Source organism: Trachurus trachurus (assembly GCF_905171665.1).
Source record: "Trachurus trachurus genome assembly, chromosome: 5".
Classification (NCBI taxonomy): Eukaryota; Metazoa; Chordata; class Actinopteri; order Carangiformes; family Carangidae; genus Trachurus; species Trachurus trachurus.
Window position 1 is genome coordinate 10942761 of NC_139896.1, and position 23255 is coordinate 10966015.

The window sequence follows — 23255 nt, forward strand, 5'->3', positions numbered from 1 at the left end:
AGCGGGAATCTTCCTCTGGTTCCAGCAGATCCTGGAGTCGCAACCTACAAATGGACGCTGCAAACTGTTTCCTACATGTTCAGCGAGCTGTGGCGTGGATTGGCGTGCGCATACCTACACACACACACACACACACACACACACACTACAGCTACTATCCTGGTTTTAGCCTTTGCCTCCACCGCCTCTTTCTTTTTCTGCTGCAGCCACCCACCCTCACTTAACCCCACCAGGCCTTATCCTGCAAGCTCTGCCACTTCCCAGTGATGGATTAAAAACTCTCTGGCCAGCTAAGCCGTATTGTGTAAATAAAAGTGCCAGACTCATGGGTGTTGGGTGGTGGGGGGGGGGACTTATTGAGTGTGTTTTTGGGTGGGCAAATGGCTTGGTGTGTTTTCTGAGCCGTGAGTGTATGGGTGGGTGATGGAGGTGTCACCTGCGCTGACACAGCTGTCCATGGCGAGACGGAGGAATGAAAGGAGGAGGAGGAGGAGGTGGGGGGGTGGGGGGTCTAACCGGGGGCATCTGTCCGGGGGAGCAGGAAGGGAAGAAGACAATCTATCTGTCATCACACCTCTATATGCTCTCTCTCTCTCTCTCTTTCTCTGTCTAGGCTGGCTCGACCACAGCAAGTGGCAACATCCCAGTGGTGCTGTACGACGTGTGGAAGAGCCGCGGCCTTACAGGGTGAGTGTGTGTGTGTGTGTGTGTGTGTGTGTGTCTCCATTTTGGACAGTTGCTCCAAGGCTAGGGATGTCGATTATACATTTTCTTGGTACGATTATTGTCAGAGAAATAATCACAGTGTTACAATTATCACAATTATTATGCATTAACGTCACTATGAATGTGTAAAATCAAATATAGTCAAAAAATTATTACATTACTCATTGTTAACACAAAATATTTCAAGTATCTATTAATATATGACCAATTATTAATCCCCAGGGGTAGTGTTTGAAATATTCAGGTCATAAATTGTCATCTATACCAAATTTTTACGTATCATTTTTTTGTTTTGTTTTGTTTTGTTTTTTTAAAATACAAATGACACTTACTAACATTTAAATTCCTACCAATTCAATGTTACATTAGTTAAATGGACCAGTATCTGAATATTTACCTTTATTTTGGCGGACATCTGCCGATATGGTTCCAACATAATCTTTTTTGGGAAGAGACGGTATTTGGGAATCTTTACGATTAAGTAATTATGGGCATTTAATACCACGATTAATTGTGAAAACAAGTAATCGTGACATCCCTATTGTGATTTTGTGATTGCTTAAAACTGTTTTATCTCAGCACTTTTTGGGAGGTGGTGAGGGGAGGGAAGGAGAAGGGTGGGGCGGGGTGGGGTGGGGCGGGGGGGGGGGATTTATAGCTGCAGCTGAAAAATGAGATGTATAAAAGCTTTCCCTGCCATCTTGCTGCACCGGCCTATTGATTAAGGTGTTACAGGGGGGCCAAGTGGAGGGGTTTAGTTGAGTGTTTTGATGTGTTTATGATGCACAGCAGACAAAAGGCCAGGTCTAATGGGGCCACAGAGGGCTGCCAGCACTAAAACAAACCCTCATCTCACAGTGACTGATGGGGCTGCTTGTGTACAAGCCGCCATCATTTAGTTGGGATGCACCTCGGCTCGATTGCTCGTAGCAGATCTGGTCTGGGCCCGGGCCAGGGACCAGTGGGACGCCGCCCTCCCCCCTCCCCCTCCCCTGACTCACAGACACACACTGACAAGCCACTGTATCATTGTTTGTTTGTGTAGCTGCAGTACTGTAAAATCTAATCAGCGAGACATTACACTTTGTGTTTGATATGAGCCACAGGGGGATTCTCCTCCAACTACTTTAAAACGATGTTTGAGACTCCAAACGTTCACGCCCTAACTACGAATCCCACTCTCCTCGCTGCAACAGCAACCAAGTGGTAATGTTCAGGAGAGCTCTTTGATGCCGGTGCCCACCTCTACACCACACCTTTGATGTTTTTTTCTTTCTTTTTTTTTCCTCCTCTTTCTCTCCTTCCCTCTTTCCTCTAACTCTGTTCCCGGGCTCAGCGATATCTCCGAGCTCAGAGAGCGTAGACCATAAGCTCTACATCATGATGAGCCCCTGAAAACCTTCCTCTCTCTCCTGATATAGTATGTTTAACTAGCGGAAGGTGAAGAAAAGAAAGAGAGGGAGCAAACTTAAGAGAAATAGATGAGAGAATGAGACGCAGAGACAAAGGAGAGTGTGTAGAAAGTGAAAGGGGGGGGACGGTTGTTCCGCAGGGCCAAAGGCCTGGTGGTTGCGCTGGTGCATGCCTGATACAAATTGCTGGGGCTTTAAAGCTGTAATTATGGTAATAGGCCCAATTGCAGTGTAGTGAAGCTCTAAAGTGCTTCCATGTGTGTGCCATGCCCCGGAGACCCCGGGTGAGCAGAGAGCGCTGTAGCTCACACCGGCCTCCCCCAGTAACCTGCAAAACAACCAAACTGCACCAGGAGTCGTGTCAAAACAGAGACTAATAGGCAGCGTGTCCTCCAGGCTGTGTCTGCTCTGTGCCTTATATAAACCACAATGAGAGAAAAGTAAACAAATGACAGGTTTTTCCCGCATATGCACAACAAAGCAGAGAGTCTGGAAGGTTGCAGTGAACCTTAATTGTACTTTTATGGCAGCGGCAAACTGAGTTTTTCGGCTTAGGTAATCAGGTCGAGGAAGGTGAACACTGTTCCCCCACCCAGTTCAAACACATCTCTTACTTACAGGGGTGTGATTGGAGGAGCAGAGATCTGCTGTGAACCTGTCGGCTCAAGTGAAACCTAGACTTTACTTTTACTTTTTGTTTTATCAAGTGAAAAATAGTTTTTAGTTTTAGTTTTTTGGGGATTCTATGTTTTAGTTTCCTGCCTTGCATTGTGTGGTATTTTCTAGGAGTCAAACTGAAGAGAGAGTTCATCTTTAATTTTTGTTAAATGCATTTGATGCCGACCTCAACTCTTTGACCAGAAAATTAAAGATGATACACAAATTCAGAAAACACAACAAAAGATTCTGCAGCCTTGAACCAGTTCTTTCTTTCATTCTAAAGATATTAATCTTTAAAAACATTCAAAACTTACATTAGAGACCCTTTAAATAACTTACTAGGTAATTGAAGAAGCTCTGGGACAATTTCTTTTTATGAAAAGGTGTATTTTTGGCAACAGCACGCAGTGCACATTGCCACAGACACAGTGTGTGTGTGGTTTTCTGTGGACGAGTGTGTGGTTTGTGTTTTTAGGAGAAGTGCTTTAACATCTGTGTTTCTGACTTGACTTGTGTTATTGTCATCCACCTTTGTGTCCAAGTAATTCAAGTACACCCACCCCCTACTGCAGGAATGCATAAAACATCAAACTGTCTCAGTTTTGATTAAGACCCACACACAGGTTAGAACTAGTCTCTTTCTTTTTAAATGTACGCTATAAAAGAGCTGTATATCTAAGAGGCGCTATTTATTATAACCTCGGCGTTGTTCCTACGCAGGTGCCAGAAATTTTGCACCAACACCTTTCTAAACTAAAGCCAAGACATTTTCTTTGAGCTCATCGCCATTCTTCCATATGCTCCTGTCAAGCCTTGAAACTATATTTAGTGCGATTCCTCAGGAGAGGTGATTGGCGGACATTCGGGGAATGACGGCGCTCGGTGGCCGGCCAGGCTGTGATGTCAGAGTGAGTCAGGGAGCCCAGGGGGAATATCAGAGCTCTGGCTCAGCTGTGACGTGTCAGGGTCCACAGGTGGGCCCGGTCCCAGATAGGAAATGTAACGCCAGTCCAGAGCTGAGACAAAACAAGAGCGTCAAGTTTTAAATTAGTTCATTCCTCTCACTGCTGGCCGTCACATGACAAGACAGAGTGGAATATGTCAGGACTTGTTGTGTCTAGCGTGTCGTCGTTCGGCCGTCCAGCTGCCTGCTGGACAAGTTTTCCTCTCCTCACTTTTGTCTCTTTCCGTCATTGGATTTTGATGAGCTTTGGATCCTGTTAAATATTGTTGTGTGAGTAATGTTCAGAAGTTGCCTGGAGGGGGGAGAGGGCCCGTGGCTTGGGTTTCAGCAGATGGTGATAGATAGGTCTGTCGAGATGGAAAGAGCTGAAGGGCAGGACAACAACCTCTGACTAATGTCTCCACGTTTATTTGGAGCATTTACACCAGTCCACGCTTACACAAACACACTTGAATACTCTCTCCCTCACACATACACACTCACTCTTTGTGTCTTATACACACACATACGCAGACCAGCCGTGCGCAGCCAGCCAGCCCTTCACTGAGCGTCTTTTGGAAACACCCGATCTGGGCCGGTGCATTCTGAAACGTGGAGTTGTGTGAATGGTTGGGATGTTTGGAAGATCCGTGACATGCTTGGAACCTTGTAAAAGCTTTGTACTCGACAAAAGTGATGCGCAAGTGTGAAGTCCATCGGTGATCTGTGAGGGACCGAGCTGAAACACACGAGGAGCCACAGGTTTATTTTTAAAATGAGAATTTTATTTGCCGTATTGATAATTTACAAAACCAAGTAAAATTGCTCTGGGTCCAAAAGACGTCAAATTAACAGAACTATGGGCTTAGTCCGGGATCACAGAGTAATATATCAACCCAAATGACAAACATACACGCTAGCTGATCAGACCAGCTGTGCACACAGAGCGATAACATAAACACCTTAACTAGCAAATAAACAGAATGGGACAGTTAGTCTGTGGAAATCAAGATTTTGTTGATGCTTCAAAACCAAACATAAGTTTAAAGAAATACTCAATAATCAGAACGAAATAACCCCAGTCCCCCCGTGATGTGGCAGGCACTTGGTACAGTCTTAATAGACACTTCCTCTATTTAAGACTCCTGCTTCCTGAGGCACATCCTTCACCCCATCCTGACCAGATGATCCTGGGAGCTGGAGTGAGGAAATTCCCCCCAAGCACTTCTCAAACTAAACAAAAAAAGATTTAGAACAACTTAACTTAATATTGAACAAAAATGATGAATATACAAATAGTCATGCTACATATAGAACTAATGCAACTCCAACAATACTAGATAAACAGTATGTCGTCTGAAAAAAAGAGCTTTGTGTCTTTTTTTTTGACAAGTGTCAAAAGTCTAAGATAGTGAAATAGGTGTCAGTGCATGAGAGTTGCTGTCATTTGCTGTAGGTGTGGCCACCACACGACATAACCCAAATCTTAAATTACCAGTGAAAGAGCTCCACTCAAGCAGCCACATATCGTAGCACAGTAGGACACAGTAGTGTGACCCACGTGGCAATAAATCTGACCCTAATTTCTGATAAAGACTTGGACAGTAGCCTGTGGTGGGAGTCTGCACTGAGACTATTAAGTCAATATTGTTAGAGCAGAAAAAAAGACCTGCGGCCCCTTTTGGCCGCTGTGAGCTAAATGCTAATATCAGCATGCTAACATCCCACTGCTGCCTTATTCTGTCATTTGCCTAATAGTGTTTTAAAGGAGACATATGCCCCTTTTGCACAAATTAAAATAGTTCCCAGGTGTCTTATAGACATGTCTGTGACATGCTTCGTTAAAAATACCCCAAGGATCAAACATCACAGCTCTCTTTTCATCTGCTACCGGTACTCACAGGTAGGGGTGGTATTATGAAAATTTAAAAACTAATAACAGCATTGAATGACAACTGAGGGAACAGCTCATAAAACCACATGGATTTCAACATAGGAATTCTGCAAATTACAGATTTTTTTTTTGTCCATTCTAACATTTTGGGGGCCGAACCAAACACCCAAATGTTAAAAAGCTTTCAAAAAGTGATATTTCCATAATATGTCCCCTTTAAACGCAAAGTTCTGCTGAGGCTGATGGGAAAGGTCATCGACTCTGGAGCTTTTTTCAAAAAGTGAAATAATGATTTGATGATCAGACGGATGGTTCAGGATTTTTCACAGTTATCCTAAAGCAATAACTTTATTTGTCTTTGTGGGACAATAGGTCCTGTTTGCTGTAACCATTCGTCCTCACCACACCGGATATAATGAGGAATACAACTACGCTGTAAGATGTAGTGGACTTAACACAGAGCTCTCAGTCTCCAAAGCTCAGCTTCATCAGTCCCCCCGACTGAGTTGGTATTTTACAGTAGTGGTGTATCAGGTTGGTTGATTGATAAACACAAACACATACTATCTTTTTTTTATTTCATCTTATCCTTTGTCAGCTGTTATTATCTCCACTGGTGATGGCACCGTCTTCACACCTCTTCTCACAACAGCTTTGCTACTGTGGTAATCATCTCCTGCACAAACACATCACCGCCCGCAGCCTTGAAAATGTTGTATTTATGTCCATGTTGGTCGCTATTAGCTACATCTTGGTCCTCTCAGGATCTCTCCAGGGAAATCTATGGAATGCTTTGTGCTCATTGCTTGTTTCTGTTAAAACACCCTGGATAAACACAAATGTCCTGTGTCTTATAAGACACAGATGAGGCAGTAACACATCGAGCGGCGCCTGGATGACAACAAGAGAAAATGCTTCATCGACTTTGAGATGTCAGACGCACACAAATATGACCCAAACCCTGAGCACAGCAGGGGTGCAAAAAACACTCTGCCAAATGTTTAATTTTGAACCAGATTTATTGGAGATCCATCCAATAGTTGCTGAAACATTTCACTGTGAACCAAAAAATGTGTTCCCAATGTGATGCAAAGAGCAACAGAGAACGATCAAAGTGTTCAGGACACACCGTCTGTGGAGGTTTTTTATTTTGTGCCAGTCCACAGAGTTTGTGTTTGGATATTTCACTTGATATGTGAAAGCTGTGAGCTGGAGCTGGAGCTGGAGCTGGAGCTGGAGCTGGAGCTGGAGCTGGAGCTGGAGCTGGAGCTGGAGCTGGAGCTGGAGCTGGGATCAGAAACCTCGACAGGATTTATTATATGGGCAGAAAAAACGTCTGTAGGAAATCTCATGGCAGTGGATTCTAGTCAGTAGTTGTGGAGATGTTTCAGCCTGGAGCAGAGCGATGGACCATCAGACCAGGACAGTTCCTCCAATATTTCAGAAGGCTTGTAAAAGAGAAAATGGACAGAAACAAGGGTCGAACACACAAGCCCACACAGATGATGAATGCAGACAGACATTTTGTGTGCGTAGACAGTTTTACGTACTTTCTCCTCACACACACACACACACAATACTCTTCATCCATTACATCTGGCTTGGATGGGTCCAGACCATGTGAGCGTGGGGGCGTTTTGGCAGACGAAAGGTGTTGGTAGGCAAGTACAGAAAGAGAGAGAGAGGGAGAGACAGAGAGAGAAATGGGGAAAATAAAAGGAGAGAAAGAGAGAGAGAGAGAGGAAAACGCAGATGAACAGACGGCACAATGTGAGCACGTGTCTGAGAAGTGGATGACGCAGCAAGAAAAGGAGACGGAGGAGAAATCCCCGAACAACTGAGCCAGCTGAGGGGGCCGTCGCTGGACAGGGAGGCCGAGAGAAATGGATGGATGGACAGCAGAGGGACATGTGTGGATGTCATCTGGCCATCAGTCATGCACTGAGAGAGAGAAAGAGAGAGGAGAGGGGGGGTGAGAGCTCCAGGGAGCCCCCAGGGTGGGGGCTTGAAGCCTAATCCCAAAAACAGCTGTGTGTAGTGGGGAAGGAGGGGAGATTGGAGGGAGAGGGGGGGGGGGGGGGGGGGTTGTTCTTGGGAGATGGGTGCTCTCTCATGTCCCATCACATCCTCTGACCCCTGCAACGTCAACAGCTTCTTGTCAGGGCTCGGTCGCTGTGACTCGTGGGCCCCTTCTCGCTCCTTGTAAAGCGGTTCCACGCAAAGAGGCTTCATGTTTGCCCCCCCACCCCACCCCATTCCACCCTCCAACCCCATCTCCCATGGACCCTCTGCACTCGAGCTGGCCCTGCCTCCGAGAAGCTGCCGTAAATCACTGGCAGATACTGTCGATCGGCGCAGTGATACATGAGAGGGTGTGCGCTGCTGCCCTCAGCTCTGTTCACAGCGTTTCTTAATAAAAACGCGCAGCAGGCAAACTTTGGGGAAGAATTTTCCAAGCACAAAAAAAAATAAAAATCAACTGTAATCGTCCTGTAATGCTGCCTTGAAATGAAGATCGGGTGTGTGCATGTGGCAAAGCTCAGAAATTCCCGACATGCCGTGAAAAATGTAAGACGCTGTATGTGGTAGATACAGTGGGATTAGACTTAATTCACTGGAGAGGATTGTGCTGTGGGAAAAATAACATGCTTCCAGATCCAGCTTTAGTCTTGTTGTGCTATTAATTTTCTGTCCTGTCACCTCTTGTGTGGACGTATTTGTTTTGTCACTGTGCTTATCTGAGACTACAGGAGTTGTGTATGGTTGGAAATAGCGCTCGTCCCTTCACAGAGCTTTTCCTGCTTGTTTTTACACCGGCAGTGAAAATAAACTCAATTCATGTGTTCAGCTTTAGGGTCAAAAATTTGAAGGTTTGTTGCTACGTTTCTCAATTAGGGACTTTTACAGTAAATGCTAATGTGTGGTCTTTCCTGATATCAATGCTCAAACAAGCTAGGGCTCTTAAAACCAAGAGAAGCTGAGGCAATAAAATCACAGTCTTGTCTCAACTGGATCTCTTCCTTCATTCCTTCCTTCCCTTCTTCCTTCCTTCCCTCCTTCCTAGTCAAAAGGAAATGAGAAGTGAGAGAGAATTGTAACTGAATTGAAATGTAGCTGTGTGCTCCTCAACCACAGGACTGACCTGGATTTGTGCTGTTTTTTTCTTCTTTTTTTTTTTTGGTTAAGGCATTAAGTATGTTTCCATCTACCTACCTACCACAGTTATGGAAATGTGAAATATTAGCAAAGATGGCAACATATTGCAAAAGTATTTTTACACTTTGCTGAGTCGGGACAGTTGGTGTATTGATAAAAGACAAAATGCAACAAAGTGCAATGGAAAGAGACCTGGCCAATCGATCATAACAATTGAAGCATGAGAGTGCTGAGCTGCAGTTCAAAATCCAGAGCTGCTATGTTTGCTGTGATGTAAAATCAGCAAATCCTCACATTTTAGAGCCAAAACCATCTTAATGTCTGGTATCAACGTGGTTGGTGACTGTTTTTTTTATTTAAAATGCTAAATTTAAAGCATATTTTCTCTCCTTTTTCCACAGGCTGTTTGCAGGTAGCATACCGAGGATAACCTTCATCAGCATGGGAGGTTTCATCTTCCTGGGAGCCTATGAGAAAGTCCGCCGTTCTTTGCTATAGCAGCTGGTCCTCCAGTGATGGTCGGGTCCGGAGCCCAGACCTGTTGCAGGAGCTGCAGGGGAGAGCATCTTCAGGAAGCAGCACCCTTGTCCCCTGGAGGGCCCACCATGCACTCCAATACTACTGGGCCCCTGAACAACGAGGGTCACTTAGTGCTCAGGGGAAGAGCCGTCCACAAGTTTGATAGTGTGACTCACCATTCCTGCTGATCTGTGCCCTGCAGGTCGACTTGAACAGACTCAGTTGCATTTGTTGAACTGCACAATATGAGCAGTGAAGCATCTCTGCTGTTTAATGTGTGAGTGAATGAATGAGTTACCGTTTTAAAGACTGTCTCTTCTTCTACTTTGCTTCCCTTTGGGCCGCCTTCTCCACATTGTTTCATGATTATTTTAGTGTTTTATCCATATTTTCTCCTCTCCATTAAGCCAAGCCACCTGTGTTAAAGATCCACCGGGGAGACACAGTAATATCTCATCATTGTTACATTCCCGCTGGAGCACAACTGAGCTCATCCATCTGCAAGGACTTTAAATTCATACTAGAGATGCCTCCAACAATAAACCACTTTGTTAAATTAACACGGCTTTTGTTTTATTAGGAGCCCCAGGTGTCCTACACCCCCCTTTGTGTTACAGCTGAGGGGGTATATCTGTCGACTTTAATGTGAAATATTAATAATAGGTGACAGGAAAAGATTAATTAAGATGGTGACTGTGTCTGTAAGGTGCAACTTGCAGGTTTATGCAAAGTTAGTGTGATCCAAATCACTGTCGGAAGATATAACTATTTAAGACTTATATTAACACAAAAATATCGCTTACTTCTGCTTTAATGGTGATGGATGTTGTTTTCACAAAAATCTATATTTACAAAAGAAAGATGTTTAAACTGTTGTCTGAAGGTTTGATTGAAGATCAATGCGGTGTCTGCTAACTTAGCTGGAAACAATGGGAAACGGTTAGCAGTACTGTCTGAAGCTCACTTCTAAACACAGTCATCTTCAGGGAGTAACTGGTTCCTGCAAATGAATAATACAATACATAACACCTGTGTTTGTGTATGCATTAAAGTTAAACACAGGTGTTATCTTTGTACATTAGCTAACATATTAGTGTTATATTTAGTAACTAAAAAGTGCCCAAAATGTATAAATATTCCGATAAAAGCAGGGTTAGAATCAAGAAGCACTGATATGATGCAGGGTAAAACATAAATGGTAATGCAAAGTTTCTGTTTCTGGTTAGATTTGTCGGATTCCAATTCAATTAATAAAGATCAGTTCTATTCTTAAATATAAATTGCATATTCATTATTTATTCAACAACTGATATTGTATTTGAGACTATTGTTTTAATCGAATATAGTTTAAGAAGAGTGTACTTCTTAAAGGACCAGATCACTTTCACTTAATGCAGTGTTTTTCAACCTTGGGGTCGGGACCCCATGTGGGGTCGCCTGGAATTCAAATGGGGTTGCATGAAATGTCTAGTAATTGAAAAATTACTGATGAAAATATTTTTTTCTTTTTAATTATGATTAAAAACACCACACACAATCTTAAACAACCGTATTCTATACTTTCACTTTCTTGGATATAAATCGAGTTCAAATAAATTGCAGCATATAAAAATATCTGAACTGATGCATGAATGGCGGCCGTGATCACATGACTGCACGTGATCGTGGGGTCACTAGAAATTTGTGATGTCAAAATTGGGTCACAAACCCAAAAAGGACTGAATTAATGGCATGGAGCTGTTCACATAACTGTATTTGCCACTGAGCCCTAGAACCAAATGTAGCATGATTTCACCATGTGTGGGTAAGTGAGGAAAATATGGTTTGGTTGTTGTGTTAACTGACCACTTAAGTAAGAACAGCAGTTACGATGAACATGAACTACAGATGTTAATAATGCCACTGGCCTGACACGGAAAATGATACGATTCTGTGGGGAAAAGAAAAATGCTAAATAATTGTGTAAGTGCACTGGTGTGTGAAGCATCATGGGCTGGAATTAAACGTAATGTGATGCTGTGAATAAGTGGATTTCTAAAGGATTCTTTTGAAGGTGAGGATGTGTAAGAGGATTCCCTCTGAACCAGCTGACTCCACAAGCATGAACGGCCTCCACTCTCCACACGTTCCCTGTATTTTTTTTTAAAAGCGACAAATAGTAACTCCCATAATTCAAGATGACTTATTACAAACTACTCCTCTACTACGTCAGGCAGAAGACGGATCATCTTAATGACATAAGCAGCAACATTTAGCCTTCCCATCGTGCTTTTCTCCTCTCGCTTCCCGTGAATCAGCTCGGTGTTTGTCCTTCAGCGGTCGGTGTGTGGAGGTATAAGCTGAAGACTTGCTAAATCCTAGGTGGGGGCAGAGGCAGACGGATGGCCTCACAGGTGGGAGAGTTTGTCATGCTGCTTGTCACTATGGCTGTTGGACAACAATGGTCGGTGTGTGATTGGTGGAGGCCACGGCCAGGGGCATGTCAATCATCCGGTGACAAACATCCATCTGGAATGCACATTCTGGCCAGCCACTGACCCTCAAGTCAGCCCTGACTCAATAGCAAATATTTTAAACAGCCCACAGAAGGAAAAAATATGCCTGCTGTCTTTGGAGCTTCAGGGAGCCAGGAGACATTCCTGGTTGGAAGATTAGCTCTGTGTGTGTGTGTGTGTGTGTGTATGTGTGTTTTAGCGGTCCAGGCGCAAGCTACTTGACTGCTTTGAAGATCAAGGTCTCTGGGTTTCATGTCCATTTGAATTGATGACTTCACCATAACCGCTGTGACATGTGAGCAGCGCTGAATGCTAACTCAGCTGTTTGTGATGCAGTTGTCGCACAAAACATCCTTTCACGTGTTGATTCGTGCAGAGACACAGAAGAAAAAAAAACACTTGGAATAATAGCAAAATGTGATTTTTTTTATTAGACACTTCAATGCCATGTTAGACACTTCACTGTTCGCAGCTTTGACATTGGTACAACGGTTTTTCGGACAATTTGTCTCAATAAATTACTCAGAACACGACCTGCACCCGACTCCCCTCTCGTCCCTTTTACCTGCTACACTGGAACTGGTTTCCCACCAGGGCTTCTCTGATTGGTCTTTGCTGGTAAAAAAAAAAAAATCATCTCTGATTGGTGGTGCTATCAGGAGTAACAAGAGGAGCACGTCCTCCAGCTCACCTTGATAAGGCCACTGATAACAGAACAGGGTTCAGACAAGGGCACAGTGAGGAGGGGGTGGGGATTTAACAATGTAACTACTACTGAGTGATTTGAGAGCCAGTGTATGCAGGGACAGTGACAGTCCAGGGAGCGTCTGACTGCATTATTCCTCCAAGTTTGGTTAGAGCACGTTTCACAAGCTTTCCCACTGTTCACAGCATCGAGCCGCACCTTTAGTTACCTCAAGCATGAAACATTATTCAACTGTAGTGATGCTGAAAAGGTTTATCGTAATGTGGTGGTGGTGGTAGTGTGACAAGAGGTGGAATACTGGCCATGCACATCATCGGTGGATCTTTAGGCTTAATACAGCAGTAACATCATGACACAATACAACATCATTCTCCCTGATTCTCCATCTTTTTTTGTTTAAAAAAAAAAAAAAGTAAATTCATAGCATTCCAATTGCTTAATTAATTAAACATTGAGCCAATTACACGTCAGCGCTGGGGTGCGCACGTGACTGGAGATTTCATGACAGCTGTCCTGTGTCCACACTTCTAGCTGTTACAGCTTTATATGATACAAACTACAGCTCCAAAATTACAGCTGTTGGCTGATGTTGCAAACTTGTGCCAAAGTCACTTTCCTGGACAAATAAAGAACCTTTGAGAGGAAAGGTTTTCTCCCAACCAGCTCAGAGCAGCTTTGCAGTAACATTTATATTGTGAAACAGGTGGAAGAGCCTTAATGTTACAGTATGTACTGTCAACTGTACCTTGTCAAAGTAAGTGGAATGTCTCCTCGTGCGGAGGAGTTTCCTGCATTCTCATTGGCAGATATCACGTACACAATCGGCTTGTTTATGAAGTGAGTATAAAAAGTGCTTTAACTGACTGCCTGCGAACATCCCACCTTGTACCATCTGACGTACCAAAATAATTTACATCAAAGCTCTTCCTTCATACGATAACAAGTGTGAACTGTGTTTCTGTAAGGCCATGGTTGGCAGCGTTTGTCAAAGGAAAAAAAAAATTCAAGTGCAATCAAGTGTTTTGTTTTGTTTGCTATAAAGAGTGTACCAGTATCTCTCATGAAAAGTCTCTTGATATATGCTATTACAAGTTGAGTTTTCTTTGATCATGCAATAAGGCACCACAGCTGAATGTTGGTAAAAGCTGAAAAGACAGTCTTTTTTTGAAGAAAAATAAAAATACCATCACTCCTTTCTTTGTCATGCACATAAATTCAAATACTCTTTTGTAAAAGTTATATAATATATAATATAAGAAAACTCTTATGTACAGTCAAATGTCCAAAGGTATATTTCTCTTTTTTTCCCCTGCACATACATACACTGTACAAGATTCCCTACATTTACATGCTTCAAATGCAAGTCACATTTTTTTGGAGCTAGAATTTATTGGTCACCTCCCAAGGGAAGGTTTTAACTATGTACAGCTCATACGCTCAGATGGGACGCCACCCACACAAGCTCCACCTTCAAACTCCGGATGCCCCCTGTGTTTTTTTTTTTCTTTTCTTTTTCCCACTCCCGGTGCCCCCCTGCCACGACATCCAGGAGGCTCAGGATCGATCGCCTCGATATGAGGTAGCAGTTTATTTCCCAGTGCAAAAAGATTTTTTTTTAAAAGTCCACTCATCTATCGTGAGTCCATGTTTTGGGCTGGATGCAGCGCATGCTAGTCGCTGGCTCTCCTTAGGGGGGTGCTCTCATTCTGAGAGGCTCTCAGGGTGTGTCCATTGGACAGCAGAGTCTGTCTGAGCTCAGGCTCACAGTCACTGTCGTGGCTCGTCACGCCGGTCAGCTTCACCGGCTTGTGGAAGGACTCTTCCTGTGGCGGAGAGCACGGCGGCGTCTGTCCCGCTCTGCTCGCTGAGGAACACAGAACAGAAGGAGGCGGAGTCAGAAACAGGAAAAGTCGTGACGTGACGTGTGTGTGTAGACAAATATGCGTTTAGCTATAGGATATGGAGGTGGTGGAATGTGAGAACAGGGCTGCGTTGACATGCGGAGGTGAGAATAGGTATTTGGAGGCCAATTCCTGTGGTATTACTCCTCGCAAAAGAAGCTGAAACCCAGAACAGGCCCTGACGTGCAACTGCAAGAGTTTTGGCAGCAGAGGAAACTCAGTGCTGCTTTGCAGTGGTTTCCGAGAGATATCCTGAGGGGCTCTGGGCATGCAACTATGATACACTGTCAGGTGGTGGTAGGAGCCAATCTATCAACAATCAGGTTCAAAGGGGTTTGTCTCGATAAGAACTCCTCGCATGCTGATAGTTTCTCACGGTATCACCTGATAGGAAAACTGGGACAGTTTGGGGCCGTTGGAAGCCGACTAGATTTATTACTTCATTACTGTTTGTGTTTACGGGATCAGGCTGTTGGCATTTGAACTCGCTCCGATCGTCTTACCTTTTCTATCCTGTTGGTTCCCTTGTAACGTATTGTGGTTTTTTGGATACGTGGATCCATGGATGTTCTTCCGGACCCCGTTGGGTGTCCCGTTGCAGAGCGGGGCTGTGTGTGAAGCCAGGTCGTGATGCTCCGCTGGGTGAAAGTGAGAGTAAGGCGGGGGCAGGGAGTGCTGCTGATACTCTGTGCCTCCGGCTGGGCCGTAGCCGTGTGTCAGGTAGTCGGGATCCTTGGAGTAGCTGCTGCTGTTCTCCATACAATCCGTACACACTACTGCACCGTCGTAACCTGCGGGCAGGGAGGGAGAAAATGAATGAATTGGAGGCAAAAAAATCAACAACTGTGTATCAACACTGTGGTTTGGGTGTCTGCAGTAATTATCTCTGATGCTGAGCAGGCCTTCGCAGACAACGCTGCTCCTTTCATCGTTACGCAACACACCAACTTTGCTCATGGGAAGAAGGGGGGGGCAAACATTTGGATTCGACTGTCAGCTAACCTGTGGTGTCTACGACGTGTCCGTTGGGCTGAGGTCCACCGCCGGCCTCCACGCGGATGCACACATCCTGCCGCTCTGACAGAGTTCCCTGGGAGGAGAGGTAACTGGGCACATCTGGAGGAACTATGGTCTCATCTGGGGGAGAGATGAAAACATAGGGACACGCAACATTACAACCAGGGCTGCGGGTGCAGACGGTAGCGCTATGATGCTTTCATTCAATCATTTTAAAGTATTAAAGGGATAGTTCAACATTTTGGCAAATTGGCCCATTGCCATAATCCCTATAGTTTTAGGAGTAGGTTTGTTACATTTAATTGTTGGTGCAAGCTATTTTTAGGACGGCGGAGCAGAGCCGCGAGCTGCACTTTCTCATGGTGAATGTGCAGGTCACAACTTTTTTTTGCAGCTCACGGCTCTGCTCCGCCATTCTAAAAAATAGCTTGCACTGACAATTATACTCCTAAAACTATAGGGATTATGGCAATCAGCCAATTTTCCAAAATGCTGAACTATCCCTTTAAAGCAAAAAATTACAGCTCCACTCTAGTATTTGACCCTACGTAACCATGCAACTCACCTGTGTTGGTGACGCTGCACTCCTCGCTCTTTTTCCTCGTCTGGTAGATGATGCACACCCACACCAGCGACGTCACCACGATGCTGGTCACCACGGCGATGACGATGATCCCTATGGTGACCGTGCTGGGGCCCGACGGCGAGGCGCAGGGGCTCCTCTGCTGCTTCACCACCAGCTGGCTGTGAGCGCGCTCCGTGCCCAGCGTGTTGGACATGAGGCAGGTGTAGCGGCCGGCGTCCTCCAGCGAGGCCGAGCCGATGACCAGCAGCTGGTTGCCCGGGGTGAAGTGGTGTCTGTCGGACGGGCGCAGGGGCTGGTCGTTGCGCAGCCAGGTGATGCGCGGTGGCGGACTGCCCAGGGCCTTGCACTGCAGAGCCACCGTGTCCCCGACCAGCACGCTGCGATCCTCCAGGTCCTGGGCTAGATGGGGGGTTTCTGTGGCGGACGAGAGGAGATATTATAGTTCTCTTTTAAAAGCCTGGAGACTGCGCCATCCCAGAGGTCGGTGTTTTCTATTATTCCTTTGTTATTCTATGGCATCAAAGTTTTAGATTTCTGTTCTTGGGTTTCTGCTTTGTTCACAGTCTCCGTTACAGACTGTGGGACCGTGGTGATTCAGCGGGGCAGCCTCAGCACAAAGTGCGATGTTCTGAGTTTGATATCCAGCCACCGAAGAGCTCGTCTCACAACGACGGTCTCATCTAACCACCGTATTTATACATCTGAGGTCAGATCTGTGATCCTGACAAATTCGCTCGTTTTCATTTTGACATCGTGACACACCAAACAAGATTTGTCTCGGGGCTGAAACCCTCTCCAAAATCCTGTTTTCACCGTTTCCCCGGCAACTTTGTGTTCTGTATGTGTGTGTGTGTGTGTAGGTAGGCCTCTCTTCTCAGACTGAGCACTTCCCCTCACAGTGGGACATACACAGATTAAGAGATCTCACTTAACCCACTTCAGTCGCCCCTCACTCTTCTATCAATACTTTCTCCCTCTCCATCAATCCCCCTCCTCTACCACCCCTCCTCTTTTCTCTAAATCCTACTTGCTTACCTTCCCCCACACACACACACACTTCAACCATTCCACTTCTTCTTTGGCTCCCATTTTTCTCCCCCGCCACTCTTTTCCAGACAGGGGCCCCTCGACTCCAGCCACCCCCCTCCTACCCCTGTGTCTCTCAAACCCAAACATCACAGATTCTGTGCTGAGGCAAGGTCGCTCGCTTCGATATGTACTCTACATTGCTGAGTGGATTAGCGGCCGCCTTGAAGCGCTGAGCGGTCGAACAACTCGCACAATATTCAAATGTGTGACCGAAATACCGACTGCACCAGTCTGTCCATGTTAAACATAGAACTTGTTGCATGTGAGCTCTTTAGGGGAAATTTCAGGCTTGTAACAAAAGCAAAGACGACAGCCCCTCCCCCAGCTCTTTTTTTTTATTTTTTAGCTCTGTTCAACAAGGGACTGCTTTGCTCAGTTCAAAGACAAAGGACAAAGATGATCTATGTGCTGAGATGGTTATAGGAGAGCAGCGCCGTTTTGTTTGATTTAACAGTGTAAAACAGCCAATAAACTCGGAGCACTGAGGCCTGCAGTGAAGCATGCCTGTCCCTCCCACCAAGACAGGATAGAGGGGGGTGGGGGTGGGAATGCCTAACAAACACCCCTCTATGAGTCCCTCTTGCTCCCCCCACCATCCCCCTTTGACCCCCAACTGTGACCTCTGGCCCCTGACCTGCAGCAAGGCCACAGCTGCCGAGAAAAGAAAAATATAAAGCCTCTCATTCTGCAGCCTCGGACTGACCAATTCCCAGCTGAGCGCCGAGCTATTTACAAGTGTTCATTTTTGGGGTTGTGGGAATATGATCAACGGTATGTCGCGCCGAGCACAAGAACATCAGCTCGCGTGAATGACGAGATGGAAATAACGGCGGGTCTTACCGAGCACGGTGAGGGTGGCGTTGGCGGAAATGGTGCCCGCTGTGTTTTTAGCCGTGCAGCTGTACACGCCCATGTCTTCCGGCTTGACGTCCATGATGAAGAACACGTCGTCGTCCGGCATGACGTGCATCCGGCGCTCGCGGGCGGCGGGGAAGTCCGTGCCCCCGTCCTTCTGCCAGGCGATCTGAGGCGTTGGGTGGCCCTCGGCGGCACACTCCAGCCTGGCTTTGTGGCCCGTCCTGATGGTGCTGTCCTTGGGCGTCTTCACGAAGGATGGGAGAACTGTGGATGAAGAAAAAAAAAAAAAAAAGACACCAGTTCCATCAGCACGGGTGGAACAAAACGCCGCCCATAATACATCCACGGGAAGTTGACCGTCCAGGGCCCCGATGCGGACTTCAGCGGGGAACCGAGCTTTAGATAAATACTCTTCCATTTGCAGGAAAGCGGGATGAGTGAGTGCAGAGGAGATGGCCCCTGTTAGCGCTGACATGCAGCTAAATCAATTTGTTCCGAATACCATCCTGGAGGAGATGGAGGCCGAGCGAGAGGGAGAGGACTTTATTCAAGGCAAAGAGAAGAACTCAGCATGGCCACTTATCTCAATCGCGCCTCTGTCAAACAGGACAATTGAAACTCTGGTCTGTATAACATAAACACGCATTTTATTTGGTGGAAATGATGCGATTACACACATGTCAACAGAGATAGTGGAGGGGCGTGTGTTTTCCTGCCCATCTTGTATGATCTTTAATATTTCTCACTTATTTTTAATTGAATTTAATATAGTAATAATAATATCACAACAACAACTTACCATTGACGATGAGGCGGGCCTTGCTGGAGTAGGTGGAGCCGAAGTGGTTGGTGATGATACACTGGTAACGGCCCTCGTGTGCGAAGGTGACTCTCCGCAGGTGCAGGATGGTGGTGTACTGCATCACTCCTCCGCTGGCGCCGGGCACGTCCGACGTGGTGCCTTGGTGGTGAGCTTGCACGTGGGCGTAGTTCTCCGTCTCGGCGTGTCGCAGCAGTTCCTGGTCCTTGCGCCACGCGAAGGTCATGGGGGAGGAGCTGCTGCTCGCCGCCGTGCAGGTGAGACGCACGTCGCTGCCGAGGACCGTCACCGTGGTCTCGGGCTGCGCCGTGATCTGCGGCTTCGGGACGTCGTCTGTCGGAGATTGAAGGAAAAGAAGAAAGGAAGACAGAGTGTGTTGAGTAAGGACGCATTAATCATATGTGTGGTCCAATGTCAAACATCACAAGTCTTTCTCAGTAGGTGTTTGCCTGCTATGCATAAATGGATGACAACGAGGAAAATAAAAACACACATACGGCTCCGTTAGCATGTCAGTATGCAAACGCAGAGCTTAGCAGAAACACCACACAAACAAATATGTGCGAGTATGTAAATAGCAGCAGAGCGCCAAGTTGTCAATGTGGCCCATCTGTGCCTCCAGTCAGTGTCTCTTGCTCAACACATACACACACGCCCACATAAACACAGATTACACACGCACACAAAACTCACCACACACAAAGCTGCTGGGGGGGGCCTGGAAGATGCTGGTGCCCTTGAGGCTCTCTGGGTGAGCACAGGTGGCGTTGACACTGGCCTGCAAACCACGTGACGACAGCCAGACGGGCAGCCACTGGAGCTGGCAGTCGCACAGGAAGCTGTCGCTCTGAATGAGACTGTGAAGGAGAAGAGAGGAGATGAGAGGAATAAGTAAATGCGCTATACCATACATCACATCTGTTTGCATCTGTAACTGAATATATGTTTCTGAGTGTGTGTGGATGCCAAAAAGCAGTGTGGGAGTGTGTTTTTATCTGAGCTGAGGCGTGTGAGCGTATATCTGCTGCTGCTGGCTGCTTCTGCGCGTGTGGGTTTTTGTGCACATAAATCATGTGTGTTTGTGTGAATGCATCAGCGTAACTCACAGGGTTTTGAGGTTCCTCATCTTACTGAAGGCATCGGGCTGGATGGAACGAATAGCATTCTCGCCCAAGTTCCTGTCGGGACATTGCATTACATTACTCATCAACTGTATAACACACAGTATACAGTACAGTCATAGCTGCATATGAACTTCCATTAGCAACGATCACACCCTTTAACCGATGTGGAAATATCCAGGTCTGTATCTGTAGGCAGCATACAAGCCAACTTTTTCCATCACTCCCCGCCCCTCATTGGACAAAGGCCTGTGAAAGAGCTTATAGGAATTCCATTTCTTCTACGGAGCTCAACATATGCTCAATAACTTTGTTCCTGTGTAGACGCAGGAAAAAAAAGGCCAAAGATTGTGCTAGGCTAACAAGAGAGAAGCAGCTGGGCGCTTGCAAAAGCCCCTGTCTTCTCCTTTTACAAAGACGCTATTAAATTGCTAGCGGCTTCCTCTCTGCCAGCTACTTTTGGCAACCCCCCACTCCCTCCACACACACACACACACACACACACACTCACTCCACCCTCTCTCCCCTCACACTCGCTCACTCTCTCTTTCTCCCCCGGCTGAGGGGAGGGGCGGTACCGAGCATTGTGGGATACTCACAGGTGTTCCAGGGTCTCCAGGCCAGAGAAGGCTTTCTTGGCCACCGACTTGATCTTGTTTCCAAACAGAGTCCTGCCGTTTCCAAACATGAAGGGTGTCGATAGATGGAGAGAGAGAGGGAGAGAGGGGAAGAAGGGGATGAGAGAGGGGGTGAAAAGAGAGCACAAGGGGGGGAGAGAGGCACAATTAGCAAGGCTGTATCTGATAAGATTGAGGGGATTGAGGTACTGGAAATCTGAACTGCATGGAGATTAGCCAGGAGGAAGGGTGAGGGAGAGTAGATGGAGTTGGAGTTGGATGGAGAGGGGGTTGGGGGGTGCGCTGCTCTTCAAAGACCACTTTTATCTTTATTAGAATTTAATAGAATGACCAGGGGGGGTGCTGCTGTCTGAGTGTGTGTGTGTGTGTGTGTGTCCTCGCAGGGCTTGTAACGACATACGTGCAAAACCCATGTGATTGTGTGTCCGTGCCTGTTCTGAGCCAAGTGGCGAGTTGCTGTTCTTCTCTGATTTGGGGTCCTAATCCCTTCTTCCGTCCTCTCTCCCTGCTGCCACCTCCCCTCCCCTCCCCTCCCCTCCCCTCCCTGCGCTCCTCTCCTCTCCTCTCCTGTTGTAGCCTTCACTTCACAGGAAGAGGAGACACGGCTGGCTGCTTCACAATGAAGACTCTAGTGTTCAAACTCATCCACATGTCCACACAAACAGACGGCCTGTCTTGTTGTCACGGGAAATGACAAGAGGGCTACTTTGTGATTTTTGCAACTTTTTTTTAATTTATTTTGAAGGAACTAGATGAGCCTGTGACAACAAAAATGAAATCATTTTCTTTGGCTTAGAGCTTGAAGACCCACTTCCCTCCCATGTGGCAGCATTCACAAGCTGCTTTAAGGAAACCCAGTGTGTGTGGTGGTGGACACTTTGAAGTCTCAGCCCTTCTTTCTCTTCTTCTGCATCTCTTTTTCCCATGGCTCGCTTTGCCAGCGTTGGGATGCAGCGGGCCGTTTCCGCCAACGTTGCGACAAAAAGGGGGTAGGGTCAGAGGGCGGGGCGTGTGAGGCGTTTGATGTTGATGACTGAATGCAGCCCTCAATTTCACCCTCTCTCAGTTCCTAACAACGGGGACTGGGAACGAGGGGGACGAGAGGAGCGGAGGCATGGAGGAGAAATAGAAATAAGCCTATTGGGGAGCGAACCCCCGCCAGCTTGAAGAAAAGCCCTTTCTCAAGTTCTTTCTCTTTCAGCCGTGCCCACACTGGGCACCATCTTGGCTGGACATCATCTTTTCATGCTGCAGGTTGATGATTGCCGCTCAATGCCAGCAACTCCATGTCCGCAACTCCATGTCCGCTCTAATTTCTCAACTTGCCAGCTCAACACTGAATTTTTTTTTCCAACAGGCTGCCTTGATGAAAACATCTTTAAATAATAATGAAAAACTGTTACAAAAGAATACACTGTATCTTTTGATTTAGCAGCAAATGGAAGCTAGTCCGGCCATAAAGCTACAGGGAAACAATGAACTCATAAGATGAAAGCCAGATTGAGCTGGAGAGTAATTGGCGTTGGATTCTACAGGATGATGGGAGAATAAAAAATGATCTTCAATATTTCATGAGCAAGCCTTGTAAAAAGAAAAGGAAGAGGGGCCCTGTGAGTCATCACACACTGCAAATACTTCCCTTCCAAGTCAAGTGTGGGGTCTTGAGGGGGATCGATATCTCAAACTCTGTGGCCTTTTTAAACTGGACTGGTTCAACTTAGCTGGCAATGATGGGTGAGCGGGGATTTGGAGGGAAACTTTTGGATGCAAAAGCTCACTCCTGTTACTTTTGAGTGTCTGTTTTTGAAGAACAGCAGAGAGAACCCCAGAGTCAGTGACAGGCCAGAACAGAGAGATGAAAAAAAAAAGGAGGAGTGGGTAGAGAAGGAGAGGCGGAGGGGGACAGAAGAAGAAAAGAGCTGAGAAGAAGAGACTCACAGCTTGTTGAGGCTGTCCAATCCAGAGAAGGCCCCATTGGTGTCCTCTATTGTGCCCGAGATGTCGTTATGGTCCAGCTCCCTGTGGAGAAGGAGAGAAAAGAGGGGTATAAGAGAGATGGAAGGAGGGAGGGAGGGAGGGAGGGAAGGAGGAGAGCAGGGACAGAGTCTGCCAGCGCTGAAGCGTTTCACAGCCCTGGCAAAGGCTGGTCTGGAAGTCACGGGTTACCCCCTCGCCCACGCTCCCTCCCCCTCTGCACCTGGCCTTAAGAGCCCCTCTGCCGCTCTGCTCTGCCAACCAAGCGCATTCTTTCCTTAGAGGGGTGGAGAAGGGGCGTGCGTGTGAGTATGCGTGCATGCGTGCGTGTGTGTGTGTGTGTTGGTGTGTCGAGGCAAGCCCCAGCACAGGGGAAACACATGTATAATTCATGACGGCATGGAGGGATTGGCGGGAACACAATGCCCTGTCAGAGGCCAGACAGTCGGGTCTGTTGGTCCGATGGTGGCAGGTACGGCGCGGCCCAACTGAAGCCAAGAACCTTAATGAGGTTAAGGACAAAGCTCAGCTGTGGCCAAGCAAAGACAGAATGGATTCAATGAAAAGAAGGGAAAGGGAAAAGGCCCTCTTTTTTTTTTTTTTTTTTTTACAGTGTATGGGGGTTTCCAAACACTTGTTGAATGAACTTCATTTCCCCCTTGCGAGGTCTAAAGAACTACCTCTGTAGGTGAAGTCATAGCAGCGGAGGAACCCCCCTCCCTCCCCCCACTCCTCCTCCG

The 23255-nt window shown here is 46.5% G+C and overlaps 2 protein-coding genes across 2 annotated transcripts in view; one reads left to right on the forward strand and one right to left on the reverse strand.

Moving 5' to 3' along the window:
- slc25a26 (solute carrier family 25 member 26) overlaps positions 1 to 10051 on the forward strand; it is a 54716-nt gene extending 44665 nt beyond the window's left edge. Inside the window, exons 9-10 of the mRNA XM_083971127.1 lie at positions 614 to 687; positions 9193 to 10051. Coding sequence (XP_083827253.1) covers positions 614 to 687; positions 9193 to 9289 — 171 coding nt within the window. The 3' untranslated portion in view covers positions 9290 to 10051. The remainder of the gene's footprint in view (positions 1 to 613; positions 688 to 9192) is intronic.
- Positions 10052 to 12278: 2227 nt separating this feature from the next.
- lrig1 (leucine-rich repeats and immunoglobulin-like domains 1) overlaps positions 12279 to 23255 on the reverse strand; it is a 37726-nt gene continuing 26749 nt past the window's right edge. Inside the window, exons 9-18 of the mRNA XM_083971965.1 lie at positions 22480 to 22560; positions 20503 to 20574; positions 19889 to 19960; positions 19476 to 19639; positions 18762 to 19115; positions 17945 to 18226; positions 15995 to 16429; positions 15415 to 15549; positions 14916 to 15203; positions 12279 to 14375 (exon numbers count right to left, since the gene is read on the reverse strand). Of these exons, the coding sequence (XP_083828091.1) occupies positions 14182 to 14375; positions 14916 to 15203; positions 15415 to 15549; positions 15995 to 16429; positions 17945 to 18226; positions 18762 to 19115; positions 19476 to 19639; positions 19889 to 19960; positions 20503 to 20574; positions 22480 to 22560 (2077 nt within the window). The 3' untranslated portion in view covers positions 12279 to 14181. The remainder of the gene's footprint in view (positions 14376 to 14915; positions 15204 to 15414; positions 15550 to 15994; positions 16430 to 17944; positions 18227 to 18761; positions 19116 to 19475; positions 19640 to 19888; positions 19961 to 20502; positions 20575 to 22479; positions 22561 to 23255) is intronic.